The sequence below is a fragment of the Myotis brandtii genome, unplaced genomic scaffold, assembly GCF_000412655.1.
Source record: "Myotis brandtii unplaced genomic scaffold, ASM41265v1 scaffold305, whole genome shotgun sequence".
Lineage (NCBI taxonomy): Eukaryota > Metazoa > Chordata > Mammalia > Chiroptera > Vespertilionidae > Myotis > Myotis brandtii.
The window spans coordinates 319,999-333,976 of NW_005361652.1; the positions used below are offsets into that span (position 1 = coordinate 319,999).

At 44.0% G+C, this 13,978-nt stretch overlaps 1 protein-coding gene across 1 annotated transcript; it reads right to left on the reverse strand.

Annotated features, from left to right (window-relative positions):
• Positions 1–321: 321 nt before the first annotated feature.
• Positions 322–10,270, reverse strand: CLDN2 (claudin 2). Its single transcript, XM_005869858.2, has 2 exons — positions 10,072–10,270; positions 322–2,335 (listed from the first exon to the last, which is right to left on the reverse strand). The coding sequence occupies exon 2, from the start codon at positions 2,151–2,153 to the stop codon at positions 1,461–1,463; it is 693 nt and encodes a 230-aa protein (XP_005869920.1). The 5' UTR covers positions 2,154–2,335; positions 10,072–10,270; the 3' UTR covers positions 322–1,460.
• Between the last annotated feature and the right edge of the window lie 3,708 nt (positions 10,271–13,978).

Below are 13,978 nucleotides of genomic sequence, written 5' to 3' on the forward strand. Positions count from 1 at the left end.
AGGGGAAATGGAGCATTTTCAGGTCTTGGAGCTGGAACTGTCTGCTTGGGAACTATTCTGTACTTTCTCACCTCACCTGAAATCCCAGGCAGCAGCTCAGCTATCACTCAGATCAGGGTCATAACACCTTGGGCCTGATTATTCTATGCTGAAGCCCTTGGATACATTCTGGCAGCTCAGGACTATCTGGTGAAGAATTCTGGGGGAATATGAAGGACAGCATGAGGCCCACCTTGTGCTGTGGTCTTTCAGTCTCTGTAGTGTGCTCTATGGTTAGACCCCCGAGGGTCTGATCTCAGCCTTTGGGCTGATTTTCTATTAGGTTTGAAGACTCTCTGGGAGGCTGACTCTCTCTGGCCCAATAGAAACATCTACTGGAGAAGCACACATGTCTACTTAGCTTCTTAGATATCAAAGTTCTTATTCTTTCTTGGGCGCCAGTGTCAAGGAAAGATATCTTTCACAGTCCCCCACAGCTCCCACACTCTCATCTTCCAGTCAAGGGCCATCTCTAGAAAAATTACTTTCCCATTTCTAAGGAAACCATTGTGTGGGGCCCTTAGCCTTGTTATTTAGCAGGAGGCCAGGTCAGGTGCCTCAGAGGGAGGCAGAAACTTCAGTGAAAGTTGGAGCTGCAGCTTCTGAGGCAGTTCCTCAATGGAGTAAGAGTCTGCTGCTGCCTGGAGTGGAGTTTTACTTCATATCTTCTTTCCTTGTTTTCCTCTAGCTGTGGGCTAGATCCCTAACCCACAAGTGTGAGGAAATTCTGGAATTTCTCTGGGCAGTGGCTCTGGTCTTTTGGGTCCTCAGCTACCTTCCTTCCCTGTCATCCTGCATCCAGTTGTTCTCTGTTCCCTCTGTACAGTGTGATGGCTCTATTTCTGTTCATGCACAAATCAGTCTGAACTCTGTAGAGTCATAACAAGAGTGGGATGGACTCTCCAGGGCCCATTAGTGGCCAGTCAGTTTATTTGGAGGGAAGCTTGAGGAGGAGGATTTGAACCATCTTCATAAAAGCCACCACTCTTTCTTTCCTCAACCCCAGCAATGAGCTGAGAGTCAACCTCAGCCAGAGGGTCAGTCCGTGGGATGCGATCAGTGGGTTTATGAATGGATTGCCAGGTAAACCAAAAGGCAGATTGGATCTGTGGAGTCTGGCCTAGAGTAGGGGGTGGATTTGGAGTTGAGAGTTGGGGGATTCAGGGTGTAGGGTTGGGAACTAAGGTGAAGGAAACAGAAAGACTGGCTTGGTAAGCATATTGACAGTTCAACCTGGACACTGTCACACCAGAATTCATTTTTGCATTCTCTTGATCCCATGGCCAAAGTCAGTCTATCCTCAGCACCACCTTCTGACATGATCCAGCAGCAATGTCTCTCACCTGTGGTCCTGTGGGGGGGCTGTCCACTGTTTTTTACAGACCCAGCCACCACCACCCCCAGCTCTAGCCCCTGGTTCTTCACACATACCCTGTCAGGCTGTAGGAGTTAAACTCATTCTTGACTTTAGGCGGTTGACCAGATGTTGGAGAGCTCCTAGTGGCGAGGGGCTGGGCCTGGTAGGCATCATAGTAGTTGGGGCGATTTCCCTGGGGTGAGCAGGAAAAGGAGAGGATGACTCCAGCTACCAGGGAGAACAGAGAGGAAATAATGCCCAAGTAAAGGGCCTCTCCGATTTCAAATTTCATGCTGTCAGGCACCAGTGGGGAGTAGAAGTCCCGCAAGATCCCATGAAGATTCCAAGCAACAGGGATGAAGCTCAGGAGGCCTCCAAGGATGAAGAAGACTCCACCCACTATCGCCACTCTGTCCTTGGCTCGGGAATCCTGGCAGAAGACTGTGCATCTCATGCCCACCACAGAGATAATGCAGGCCAACGAGGAGATTGCACTGGACGTCACCATCATGGCCTGGGCAGCCTGGATGTCAGGGGGCAGGCCTAGAAGAGTGCTGTAGATGTCACACTGGGTGATGCCTGTGCTGTGTGTGGCACACTCCATCCAGAGGCCCTTGGAGAAGCCGACTGCCGTCACAATGCTAGCACCGACATAAGAACTTGTTCGCCAGCTGGGAAGCAGCATGGCCACCAGGGTGCCTAACAGTCCCAGAAGGCCCAGGATATAGCCTATAAGTTGGGTGCCAAGAGAGGCCATGGCAGACCTCTCAATAGAAGTGTCTTCAGGGCTTGCCTTCTTGTGTTCTGGCTGCAGCTCTTGCTCCTTGGATCCCAGCCTCTATTTCCTAATTTCAGAGAGTCTCTGCTATGCTGACTTCTCTTCTCCTTACAAGTGTCTGTGGGTGGCCACAATCAGGCTCAAGAAGGCATCTAGAAGACCTAAAAAAAAATCCATAAACCAGATTAAATATTGACCAGAAGCTTATGAGAAACCAGAAAATACCGGGTGCCTTTTGAACTTTGTTATCTTTAGAAATAACACACGAGAAAGGAAAAAAAAACTGAAAGTGGAGCCAAAATGTCATCACCTCCTGCGTAGGCACATGCCTTAGGTTGGCAGCCAGACAGAATTAGGGGCCAGACAGGTGGCCACTTTCGAGAAGGTGATGATGGCAGTGGCAGTTGTGGTGGCTGTGTTAACTCCACGTTAGGCTGTTGGCTGGCGTGGTTCTGTCTCCAAGGCCTTCTGTTTAACACATTGCCCAGCAACGGTGACACAGGGCCCCTCAATTGCAGACTGAGGCCAAACTCCAGGAGACTGGACCAGGAATAACAGGTCCTAAGATATAGCCTTGGACTCCAAGTTATTAGAGGCCTCTTGAATCTTCAAGGGCCTAGAAAGCAGTGGTTTAGCTCTGGGTCATCCTGCCCATGGTGAAAATCTACTCCAGGGCAGGTTGGGGCAGGCAACAAAGTCTTTTGTCTATACTTTGAGAGTTCAGGTTCTCTAGGACCTGCCCAAATCCTCCTCCACAGGATAGCCTAAAGCCTGCATATATAATACACCCAGACATTTTCCATCTGATTTCCTAATAGATGGCCACATCAGCCCTAGACCTCTCAGATGATGTGGGAGGACTCTGGAGCAAAGGTTGTTCCAAGGCCTGGATGGAGCCCTGAAATTCCTTGGGCTCTCTGTTAGGGTGAACAGAGGAAAGGGAAGCCAAACAGAGGACTTTGTAAGGGGAAAACATATAAGCCAATCCTTTGGAATCTCAGAGCTGTCCAGGATTTTGCAGTGTTGAAGGAGCCCCTAATCTTGCCAAGGTTCAAGACACTAAGGGTAAAGGGCACATCCTTCCTCCCATCTTCTACAAGATCCTCCAACCCATTAACTTTCCAACCCAGCATAATCTGGCTATTTCATTTTAGCATTCCTCAAAATTTCTCTTACCTTACCCATCTCTTAAATGTGAGTTTTCCTCAGAAGTCCATCCTTTTTCTCAATTAACACTCTATCCCTGAGTGCATCTATGCACTCTCATGACTTAATCTCACACCCATCCACTGGCATTCCCAGATCTGTATTTCCAGCATAAACCTTCCTCCTGAGCTTCAAGACTGCCAAAGCAATTACCTATTTAAAATCACTTGAAAATCTCATAGGCACCTCAAATTCAATGTGCTTAAGTGAGAAATATCGTACTTTTCTGTGTATAAGATGCCCCCATGTATAAGACGCCTCTCGCTTTCCCAACCCAAAATTAAGAAATCAATATTTTAAACATTTTGCTGGTTTTCCTCTTAAGGTCTTCTTCTTTTTTGGCATCTTAAGGAGTTGTTCTCCCTGTTTTCCCCACTGTCTGATCATGCACTCAGTGGGAGGAGGTCCAAGTTGTCTCTCTGCAGCTCTGTTTCCATGCTCTTTTGCATAGCTGATTACAGTTTGAATTTTGCAGAGTAAGACAATCGCTTATTAGTATTTATATTTTTTTATTTTTTGACATCTTTGTGGGCCCAGAATGCTCTGGTCTCTGTTGCATCTGCATACTCTCCACCTCCACCTACAATTATGGCATCAGCTGACATCAGTAACAGTAAGGCTCATGATTGGAGGAAACCAGTTTGACAAGGTATGGGCAGCTATGCACCCACATGGCTCCCTCCTCCGCTGACTTCCGTGTATAAGATGCCCCTCAATTTTCAGTCTAACTATTTTAGAAAAAAATAGCATCTTATACATGGAAAAATATGGTAGTCACTTCTCCCATTGCACCCCTCCACAAGCAGGTATTCCCTGGGTTCCTGAATGACACTGAGTGATATCTCTATCAATCCCCTTGTGCCGGATCAAAATCCTGGGAGTGATTCTTGATACCTCTCTTATACTTATCCCTCATTCTCTGTGGTTACTGTCTCACCAATTCTACCTCATGACTATACCTCAAATCCATAGTACCCGTCTCTCCATCCCCACTGCTACTTCCCTAGTTCAGAGCTGCTTCATTCTCTTTCCTCTGGACTATAATAATGACTTCCTAACTGGTCTTACTTCCAATCTTGCCTCCTCCAATTCATTCTCCACGCTGTTGCTAAGGTGAACTTTCAACATATTAATCTGATCAAGTCACTACTCTACATAAAACATTCCAGTGGCTCCCACCAGCTAAAGAATGAAGTCCAAACTTGTTTGTATCCTATGACCTCTCAAGCTTCATCTCTTGTCGTTTCCCTCTTCATACTCTATGCTTTGACTAAACTAAAGTACTTTCAGTTCCTTAATCAGATCATGTTATCTTTTGCTTACAAACCTGAGCATTGGTTGTTCCTTCTATGCAGAATGCCTGGCATTCTTCTCCCTCTGTTCAGCGCCTTCTCATGCTTTAGGACTCAGCTCAGATATCTCTTACTTTAGCCAGGTTCAAGTGCCCCTCCTCTATGTTCTTACAATATCTTGTGTTTACTTACCTCCACCATAGTAATAATAATAAGAACAGTAACACTTATATAGTGTTTCCTATGTGACCATTATAAGCACTTCACAAATGTTAACTCATTTAATACCACAATAATGCTTTGTGGTACCCAAATCCCCATTGTACAGACGAGGAAACTATAGAAATCCTTATTCTTCCCCACTAGTTTGTAAACTATTTAAAGTCAAGGATTGTATCTTATTCATTTCTGTATCTCAAGTGCCTTACACAGTGCATTTGAACACCCAGAGTGGTGACAAAGAGAGAGATACAGAGAAAAAAAGAGACAGAGAAAAACAAAGTTTCACCATTTTATATGTATATGCATTTATTGAATATCTTATCTCCTCAACCAACCTCTAAACAATTTGAGGGAAGAAATCATATATTAAACTTCTGTTGTGCCTCTGCTGTATTGGGCATATGGTTGATAATCAATAGTATTCCTTCCTCCACGATGGATATGACAATACCAATGTTGATGCAAAGCAGTGGAGAGCAGGGGCCAATAAACATTTGATAGGAGGTAGGAAGGGAAATCTAGCTTGGATCTCAGCTCTGTCACTTTCCAGCTGTGACCCTGTGCAAGTCATTTCCAGGTATTGGCTTTCTTATTGCTAAATGGGGCACAATTCCTGATCCTGACTGCATCCCACTGGGCCTTCAGTGCTGCTTGGAAGTTCTTCTACATTTCCCTAGTGAGCATCTCCAGGGGACTACTTCAAATACTTATCACTCTTTTTGAGCCACCCTCCCTCTCCTCTTTCCAGCTATTACCCTATCCACAGCATTCTCTTTGCAGCCAAAATTCTTAAACAAGCCATTTAATATTGATGTCTCTACTTCTTCCCTTTCCCACTCACTGCTCAACCCTCTGCAGTCTTGCTTCTGCCATTAACCCTCTACTGAAAATATTCTCACTAAGATTACCAATGATTTCCTTATCCCAAAATCCAATTATCATATCCCTGTCATTTCACCTTGTCCCTCTCCTTCATAGAACTGTCTTCTCCCTTGTTTTCTAGAACACCACTCCAGTTTTCCCGGTCCCTCAAAATGATTCTGTTATGTCTCTATTAAAAGTTCTTCTGCCCCCTCTATAAATCTGATTATTCCACTTAGGGTTTAATCTAGACTTTTTATTTTGTATTTTTTTTCCCATTCACAATAGTCCATGTTTTTATTGGGCCTCCTTTTGAAAGGGGAATTGTTCATGGATTGACTGATTTTCAAAACTTACTTTTTTGTTTTTATTTATTTTTATTTTTTTCCAGCACCATTTATCCCCTCTATGCCTTCTCCCACCTCCACCCATCCCCCTTTCCATATTCTCCATAGGTGATCTCATCCACTCTGTCTCTATGCTAATGACTCCTAAGTCTAGACCTCTAGCACAGATCTCTCTCCTGAACTCAAGATTTGTGTATTCATCTGCATTTGGAATGACCTCATCTGAATGTTTTAATGGCACCTCAAACTCAACATTGATTCCTCACCTCTTTTTTACATATAGTCATTTATGAAGTCCTATCAGATCTACTGTCAAAATATATCCTGAATAAACCCATTTTTCCCACCTCCATTGCCTAAACTTTAGTTTAAATGATACAACTATTATCTCTTGTCTGTTTGGAAATCTCATAGGCACCTCAAATTGGTCTCTTTAATTCCACTTCTGCCCTGCCCTTGTAATCAATGATCCATCCAGTAGTCAAGGATCTTTCTAAAATGGTGCCTTTTTAATTATTTATTTATTTAATTTAAATCCTCACTCGAGGAGCAAGGATATTTTTTCCATTGATTTTTAGAGAGAGGGGAGAGGAGAGAGAGAAAAAAACATCCAAATGAGAGAGACACATCAATTTGTTGCCTCTTGCTCATGCCTTGACTGGGGCTGGATTGTACCTGCAACGGAGGTACATGCCCTTGACTGGGAATCGAACCCTTGACCCTTTGGTCTGAGGGTCAACACTCTAACCAATGTGCCAAACTGGCTGGGCAGTTCTTTCTAAAATGGAAATTAAATCATAAGTGCCACCCCACCTCTTTACTATGCTTAATAAAACTTCAGGATCTCTTATTTGTTTTTAGGATGAAGTTCAAAATCTAGCCCAAGATGCCAGGCAAGTCCTCAGTTGTCTGACTCCTGCTTTTCTTCCCAGCTTCAAACCACACACACACACACACACACACACACACACACACACACGCACACACACTCCAGCCATACTTGAACACATGCACTTCTCTGAATTTGCCTTTTTCTCTGTATCCAAACCCTTAAGCATGTTATTTTACCATTCACCATTTGTCTGACTAATTGCTAGCCATCCTTCAGGATTCATCCTCTCCTTGAAACGTTCCTTGGACCCCTCTTTCTATCCAGTCTGTGTTAAATACTTTTCCTTTGTACTTCCCATCTTTATCTGGGATTTCACTGAATGTTGATGAGCTACCTTGAATTTTGTGGGGGGAAGACCTCCTGCCTCCCAGTTCCTGCTTTAGCCTTTCTGGAATGGTGACTGAAGAGTCCAGCTTGAGTTCCCCATGGAATTCCACAGTATACCCAAGAAGATATCCTCTCCTCAGACCCAATCTTGACTCAGTAGGAGTAAGTAGAACGGGGGAGGGAGAGGCAGAGTAAAAACAAACAAACAAACAAACAAACAAATCACTGAGATTTGAAATCTCTAGAAAGTCTGACTTAGCAAAGCTAGGCAGGAGGAAGAACGAGTTGTTGAAGCTTATGCAAATGGGAAAAATGTTCCAATGTGGGTCAGCTTTCAGCCATGGTCAGGAAGTCAGTGGTGGACAAAATAGCAAGTGATTGGGCGGTGGCCCAGACTAGATTCTGGTTTTGTTTGTGTGATGAGCAGTAGAGGGTTTAGAGAAAGAGTCCTGGCCTGAGAATCAAAAGACCTTGGAAATTCTTATTAGTATGGACTGGCTTTAGCCTTTTCTTATCAAAAGAAAAAAGCCGAGGCTAATTGTTTTCAAGATAGGTGGTATGATGTGGCAGGAAAAGAGCCTGGGCTTTGGAGTCAGACAAGGATTTGGTTTTGCCTCTGCACACTCTAGCTGTGTGGCCTTGAGAGAGTCACTTCAATTCTTTACACTTCAGTTTTCTCATATGTAAAATGGGAATGACAACTGCCTCTAAGTGTGGTCATGGCAGATAGTAGGTCCTTAACAAATGGTTAATTGTATTCTAAGCATATTGATGACCTAAAGGGTAGTGTCAAAGTCACACCGAAATGTATGTGTCTTGGTTCTTCCTGGAACCTGTTCAGGAAGTCCCCTAACTTCTTCAGGCCCTAGTTTGCTCATGTCCAAGAATTTGAGTTTCAAGTAAGGTAATGGGGACAGAAAGCCACTTTGACAAATATAGAAGACTGAACAGCTGTTATTAGAAGCAGGCAGCTCTAAAAGAAACTCCTCTCTTTGAGGGATCCTCCTAGAAGTCAAGCCCTGACTATTACGGAGTAACAGAGAACTCTAGACCTTGCCAGCTGAATTTGTTCTCTGGGCATGGGACCAACATATTCCATGGCCCAAGGGCTGGGCAAGAAGGCTTCATTTAGGATCCTTACCTTAATCTTCCTTAGGGGAGGGATTGGAAGTGCAGGAGAGGATTAGGGGTATCAAGATTGACAGCATTTTCTGAATTAACCACTTCTTTCCTGGGTACTTGCTCCACTAGTCCCTGCATATCTTACTTGAGAGTTTTGTGAATAGTACCCCTTCTTTGGGAGCACCCTCAAAAGATTGAGTGGGACAGGACAAGTGGGTTTCTCCATCCCTTGATCTCAGAGGAATCTGAGACACTTGCTCTCCTCTCTGTATCTCACCCTCAGCTGCCTTAGTAAGTGGCAAAGCCATTTCTTTGAAGCCCTACTTTCTGGAAAGTTTGTCCTTGGAGCAGTTCACCTTTCCTTCTGTATCAATTGATTGATGACAGTTCAGAGAACTACAACTGGATTGAGAGATTTTCTAAATACTTTAAAAATAAGTTTATTTTTTTCCTGATCATCAAAGTAAGCACTCTCATTTTAGAAAGCTAGAAAATGCAGAAAGGCAGAATTTAGAGAACGGATATCACCTACAATGTCTGTAACTAAAATGCTGTTAATGTTTTGTTTGAAACTGCATTTTCAAAGAGAATACTTGAAGAGAATAATGTCTCCATCCAAAGAAGGAACTTCTTTCATTTTTATTGAGATATAATTGACATATTACATTGTATTAGTTTTAAGTGTACAACCTAATTATTTAATATGTGTATATATTGCAAAATGAATACCACAGTAAATTTAGTTATCCATCACATAGTTACATTTTTTTTTTCTTGTTTCTTGTGATGTGAACTTTTAAGATCCACTATCTTGGCAACTTTCAAATATACAATACAGTATTTTCAACTATAATCACCATCGCTGTATTACATCCACAGGATTTATTTATCTTTTAACTGGAAGTTTGTACCTTTTGACCATCTTCACCCATTTCACCCACCCCTGCCTCTGTCAACCACCAATTCATTCTCTGTATCTATGATCTCAGATTTTATTTTTAGATTTTACATATAAGTGAAATCATACAGTGTTTGTCTCTGTCTGGCTTATTTTACTTGGCATAATGCCCCAAGGTCCATCCGTGCCGTCCCAAATGTCTAGATTTCCTTCAAAAAAGGAATTTCTAATTAAAGACTTGCAGACCAGTGGGGGGAAGTTATTTAAGGACTTGAAGGGGAGGCCCTATTACTTCACTCAAATTCTACTTTCTGCTGACTCCCTGAACTTTCATGCTGAGGAAGGCACTGGTCCTGGCTGTGAGGGAGCACCCTTTCCAATCTTCCTTAACCAACCTGATTGTTAGATAGAGGTGTAAACTGTAGCTTCTTTCCTTCCATCCTTCTCTCTCAGTCCTTTTGGTCTCAAAAGCTCTATTCAGAACTTATTGATTTTCAGAGTGCTTCCTGTAGCCCTATAGGTTCAAAGATAGGTAACTTTGTGGTACCCTTGAGGAAACAAACACTGCTAACCCATGTACTATGGAATTTTCTCTCCTTTGCCCTTCCCTCAGAAACCCAAGGTGGCCCAGCCAGACAGCGCTATGAGCCAAATTGAGAGCAACTAGGAAGGAAGAGACTACCTAAGTGAGCTTAAAAGGCAGCAAATAAATTGAAATTGAGACACTTACGAAGTATTTCTTTTGCAGAGCCTTGGAGGAGATGTATGACCCTGGAGAAGATCCTGAAGGGATCCTGAGGGAGGAGAGCAAGGTACAAGGGGCTCCAGGCTGAGGTGATAAAGGATTTCTAATTGTTAGCAGCAGCTTTGCAAAATCCAGTTGCAAATCTTAGCATTGGGTCAGAGACTTATTTCAGATCAGAATTAAACCCCTGGAGGCTGTGGAAGATTGAGGTACTTAAAAAGAAGTTTGGTGAGTTTTGTGTTTTTCCTGTCAAAAACTCCAGCTGAGCTTTTGTGTGGTGACCTCCGTGAGCCCAGGAGAGGCTTTGGGGGAGAGCAGTTTGACCCAAGGAGGAATTCAGAACATTTCAGCTTTGGGAGTAGGGAAAGGAGAGTGTTCTCTTATGCCCATTAGGTGTTCCTGGCTAGGGGCCTTACAGCCCAGCAGGAAGTAAGCCTCATGACACAGCCCGGTAGGCTAGTGCCCAAGCAACCCTGTGCTGTCTATAGCCTCACAAACTCTTCCATGCAATTTGTTCTCCAGCAAGCCCCCATCCCTACTCCACTCTTAAGGTTGACCCCAACGTAGAAGGACAAACATGAATACTGCAGGTAGGTTCAAAGAACAGATCCTTACAAGGTGGGACAGAGGTGGTCATGATAACCATGGGCCTCCCCTTTATACTACACACAAGACTACCATACTCTATATCACTTCAGTCTCCCACAAGGTCTGTGGAGTGGAGTGCAGAGATTGGGTTTCTTCTCCAAATGAGAAAAAAAAAAACTTTTTTCTGGGTTTGTTTGTTTGTTCTCTGATCAAACAAATAGTAGATGCTATTGCAAGGAATTCAGAAAATAAAGCATGAAGAAGAAAATGGAGGTTTTTATAATATCACCAGCAATAGGTATAATGTTCATCATTGTTAACATTTTGATGTACTGTAAAAAACATGAGTCAAAATATTTTTTTATAAAATTGCATCACATTATACCCTGTAATTTTGTAACCTATCATTTCTAAATAATGTAATGATAGGACATTGACATGATCCTATTTCTTGGTCAATTAAAAAATAGACCTGGCCTGGACAGTGTTGCTCAGTGATTGAGCATTGGCCCATGAACCAGGAGGAAGTCATGGTTTGATTCTTGGTCAGGGAACATGCCCAGGTTGCTGGCTCAATCCCCAGTGGGGAGTGCGCAGGAGGCAGTGATCAATGTTTCTCTCTCATTGATGTTTCTATCTCCCTCTCTCTCTCTTCCTCTCTCTAAAATCAATAAAAATATATTTTAAAAAATAGATCTGGATCACTCTCTTATGGCTGCATTGCATTCAATTATATAGATACTAGGGGCCCAGTGCATGAATTTGTGCACCTTGAAAGGAACTGTGGGCAGAGAGGCTACAGTGGGCACAGGGTCAGGTCTCAGCCCATCCTCTACGCCAGTGATGGCGGACCTTTTGAGCTCGGCGTGTCAGCATTTTGAAAAACCCTAACTTAACTCTGGTGCCGTGTCACATATAGAAATTTTTTGATATTTGCAACCATAGTAAAACAAAGACTTATATTTTTGATATTTATTTTATATATTTAAATGCCATTTAACAAAGAAAAATCAACCAAAAAAAATGAGTTCGCGTGTCACCTCTGACAAGCGTGTCATAGGTTCGCCATCACTGCCTTAGACAGTGGTTCTCAACCTTCTGGCCCTTTAAATACAGTTTCTCATGTTGTGACTCAACCATAAAATTATTTTCGTTGCTACTTCGCTCCCACACACTGACAGTGCAGAGCAATTGGGGCCAGCGCCAGCAGCAGGTGCGAGCAGCGGCTGCTGCCCCAATCACCCCTCAGGTGCAGGGGGAGGTGGTGGAGCCCTCAGGGGCAATCAGAGCCAGCAGCCACTGCTCATACCCACTGATGGCACCGAGCGATTGGGACCGGCACCGGCAGCAGGTGCAAGCAGCGGCTCTGGAGCTAGCAACAGGTGCGAGTACCAGGCAGGACCGCGACATGTGGGAGCTAAGAATTTTCAGTAACCACCAGAGGCTCGTTCCGATGACAGCAACTGGTGCCCTGCCTTGGTCCGGTGCCCCCACTCACCTGCTCCACCATCCCACCACTGCAGCCGATGCCCGCCATGTTCTGCGCTCTACCACCTGCTGCCTACTGCCCGCCATGTTCCGCACATGCCCCCTGGTGGTCAGCACACATCATAGCAATGGGTTGTTCGGTTGTTCTGTCTATTTGCATTTTAGCCTTTTATTATATAGGATACTAGAGGCCCGGTGCACAAAATTCATGCGGGGGGGGGGTCCTTAGCCCAGCCTGTGCCCTCTTGCAGTCCAGGACCCCTTGCTCCTTACCGCCCACCTGCCTGCTCACTCTTTACTGCTTGGCTCACTGCTTCTTAGTGCTGCTGCAGAAGCAGGAAAGGCTCCTGCCACCACCACTGCGCTTGCCAGCTGTGAGCCCGGCTTCTGGCTGAGTGGCGCTCCCCCTGTGGGAGTGCACTGACCACCAGGGGGAAGCTTCTGCATTGAGTATCTGCCCCCTGGTGGTCGGTGCCCATCACTGCGCCTGGTTGTTCTGGTCATTCTGCCGTAACGGTCACTTAGGCTTTTATTATATAGATAATTTATTTAACTATTAGACATTTTTGTTATTTCTATTTTCACTTTCATAGCCTAGAATCTTTGCACATAATACTCACAAATTCCTAGGAAAAGACTAGCTAGGGCAAAGAGGATGCATACTTTAAAAGCTAAAACAATCTAATACAAAAGTAAGGCAGCTATTACTATTTCCAGATGAGAAAGCCTAGGTTTCATGAGATGAAATGAATGAGTTACCCAGCATCTCTAGTTGAGCAGTAATAGCTGGACCTACAATCTAAGTCTCTAGATATCTGGTTCAGTGAACTTTCCAGTGTATCACACTAACTCCCTCCTAAGGATTCCTATGCAAAAAAGATAAGACTAGTGGCCACTATTTATTTGGCACTTTCTAGGTGTCAAGCACTGTGCTGAGGGTTTTCTATATATTGTCTCACTGAACCACTGCAGAGTAAGGCCTGGGCACCAAACTTGGCCAATTCTGGAGCTTGGCTCTTCATCATTATTCTCTACCCCATTTTTTAAAGTAATATCAAAGCAATCAGTCAGATTTATTGCCTAGTGAGAATTTAGTGGAGCAAATCAGAAATCATTGTCCTTCTCAAAGTGGCCCATAACTATCTTGCAAGTGCAAATGAGGTACTGACCCCTGGCAGTAGGGTGCTACCCCTTGGCAGGCTGGGACAAGTTCAAAGGGAAGCCATGCCTGAGCTCAGGCCTGGAATTTTGGAGGCATGAAAGCAAGGAAGACCGAAGGGAGTGATAGTAGGTTAATCCTCTAATCAAATTGTGTGACCAGAGACAAGTCTACATATCTTCTTTCTCTAGGCTTCACCCAGCTGACTTCCCAAGGCTGGGCTAATGAACATGAAAGCATTTTGACAAATAAGGAATGCTGGTTGAGTACAAGACAGAATATGTAAAAGGGGTGCCTTACTGTGACTGTGCAATTGAGAATAGGAAAAGGCAAAAAATGATAATAATAAAAATAAATAAATAAAAAGAGAATAGGAAAAGGCAAAATCTTAATGGCAGGTGCCAGGGCAGATGAGGGTACTGTGTTGGCAGGATGTGGTTACCAGACTGGCATTCATTCAAGGACTAGGTTCTAACACTGTGTTTCCTATGGGTCGGCACTGCCAGATCCTGGTGGAATCATGCCAAAGACTTTGATTCCTCAGTGTTCAACCTGGGAGGCTCCTTAGTAATCTTCTGGGACCCTTGCTGAGATCCAGAAAGCCTAGGGGGAATGGAGAGGGCTCTGAAAGAAGAGAAGAAAAGCAGTATTTAGTTA

Coding starts and splice junctions, on each gene's coding strand:
- CLDN2 (XM_005869858.2), bottom strand. CDS start 2,153: ATGGCCTCTCTTGGCACCCAACTTATAGGCTATATCCTGGGCCTTCTG.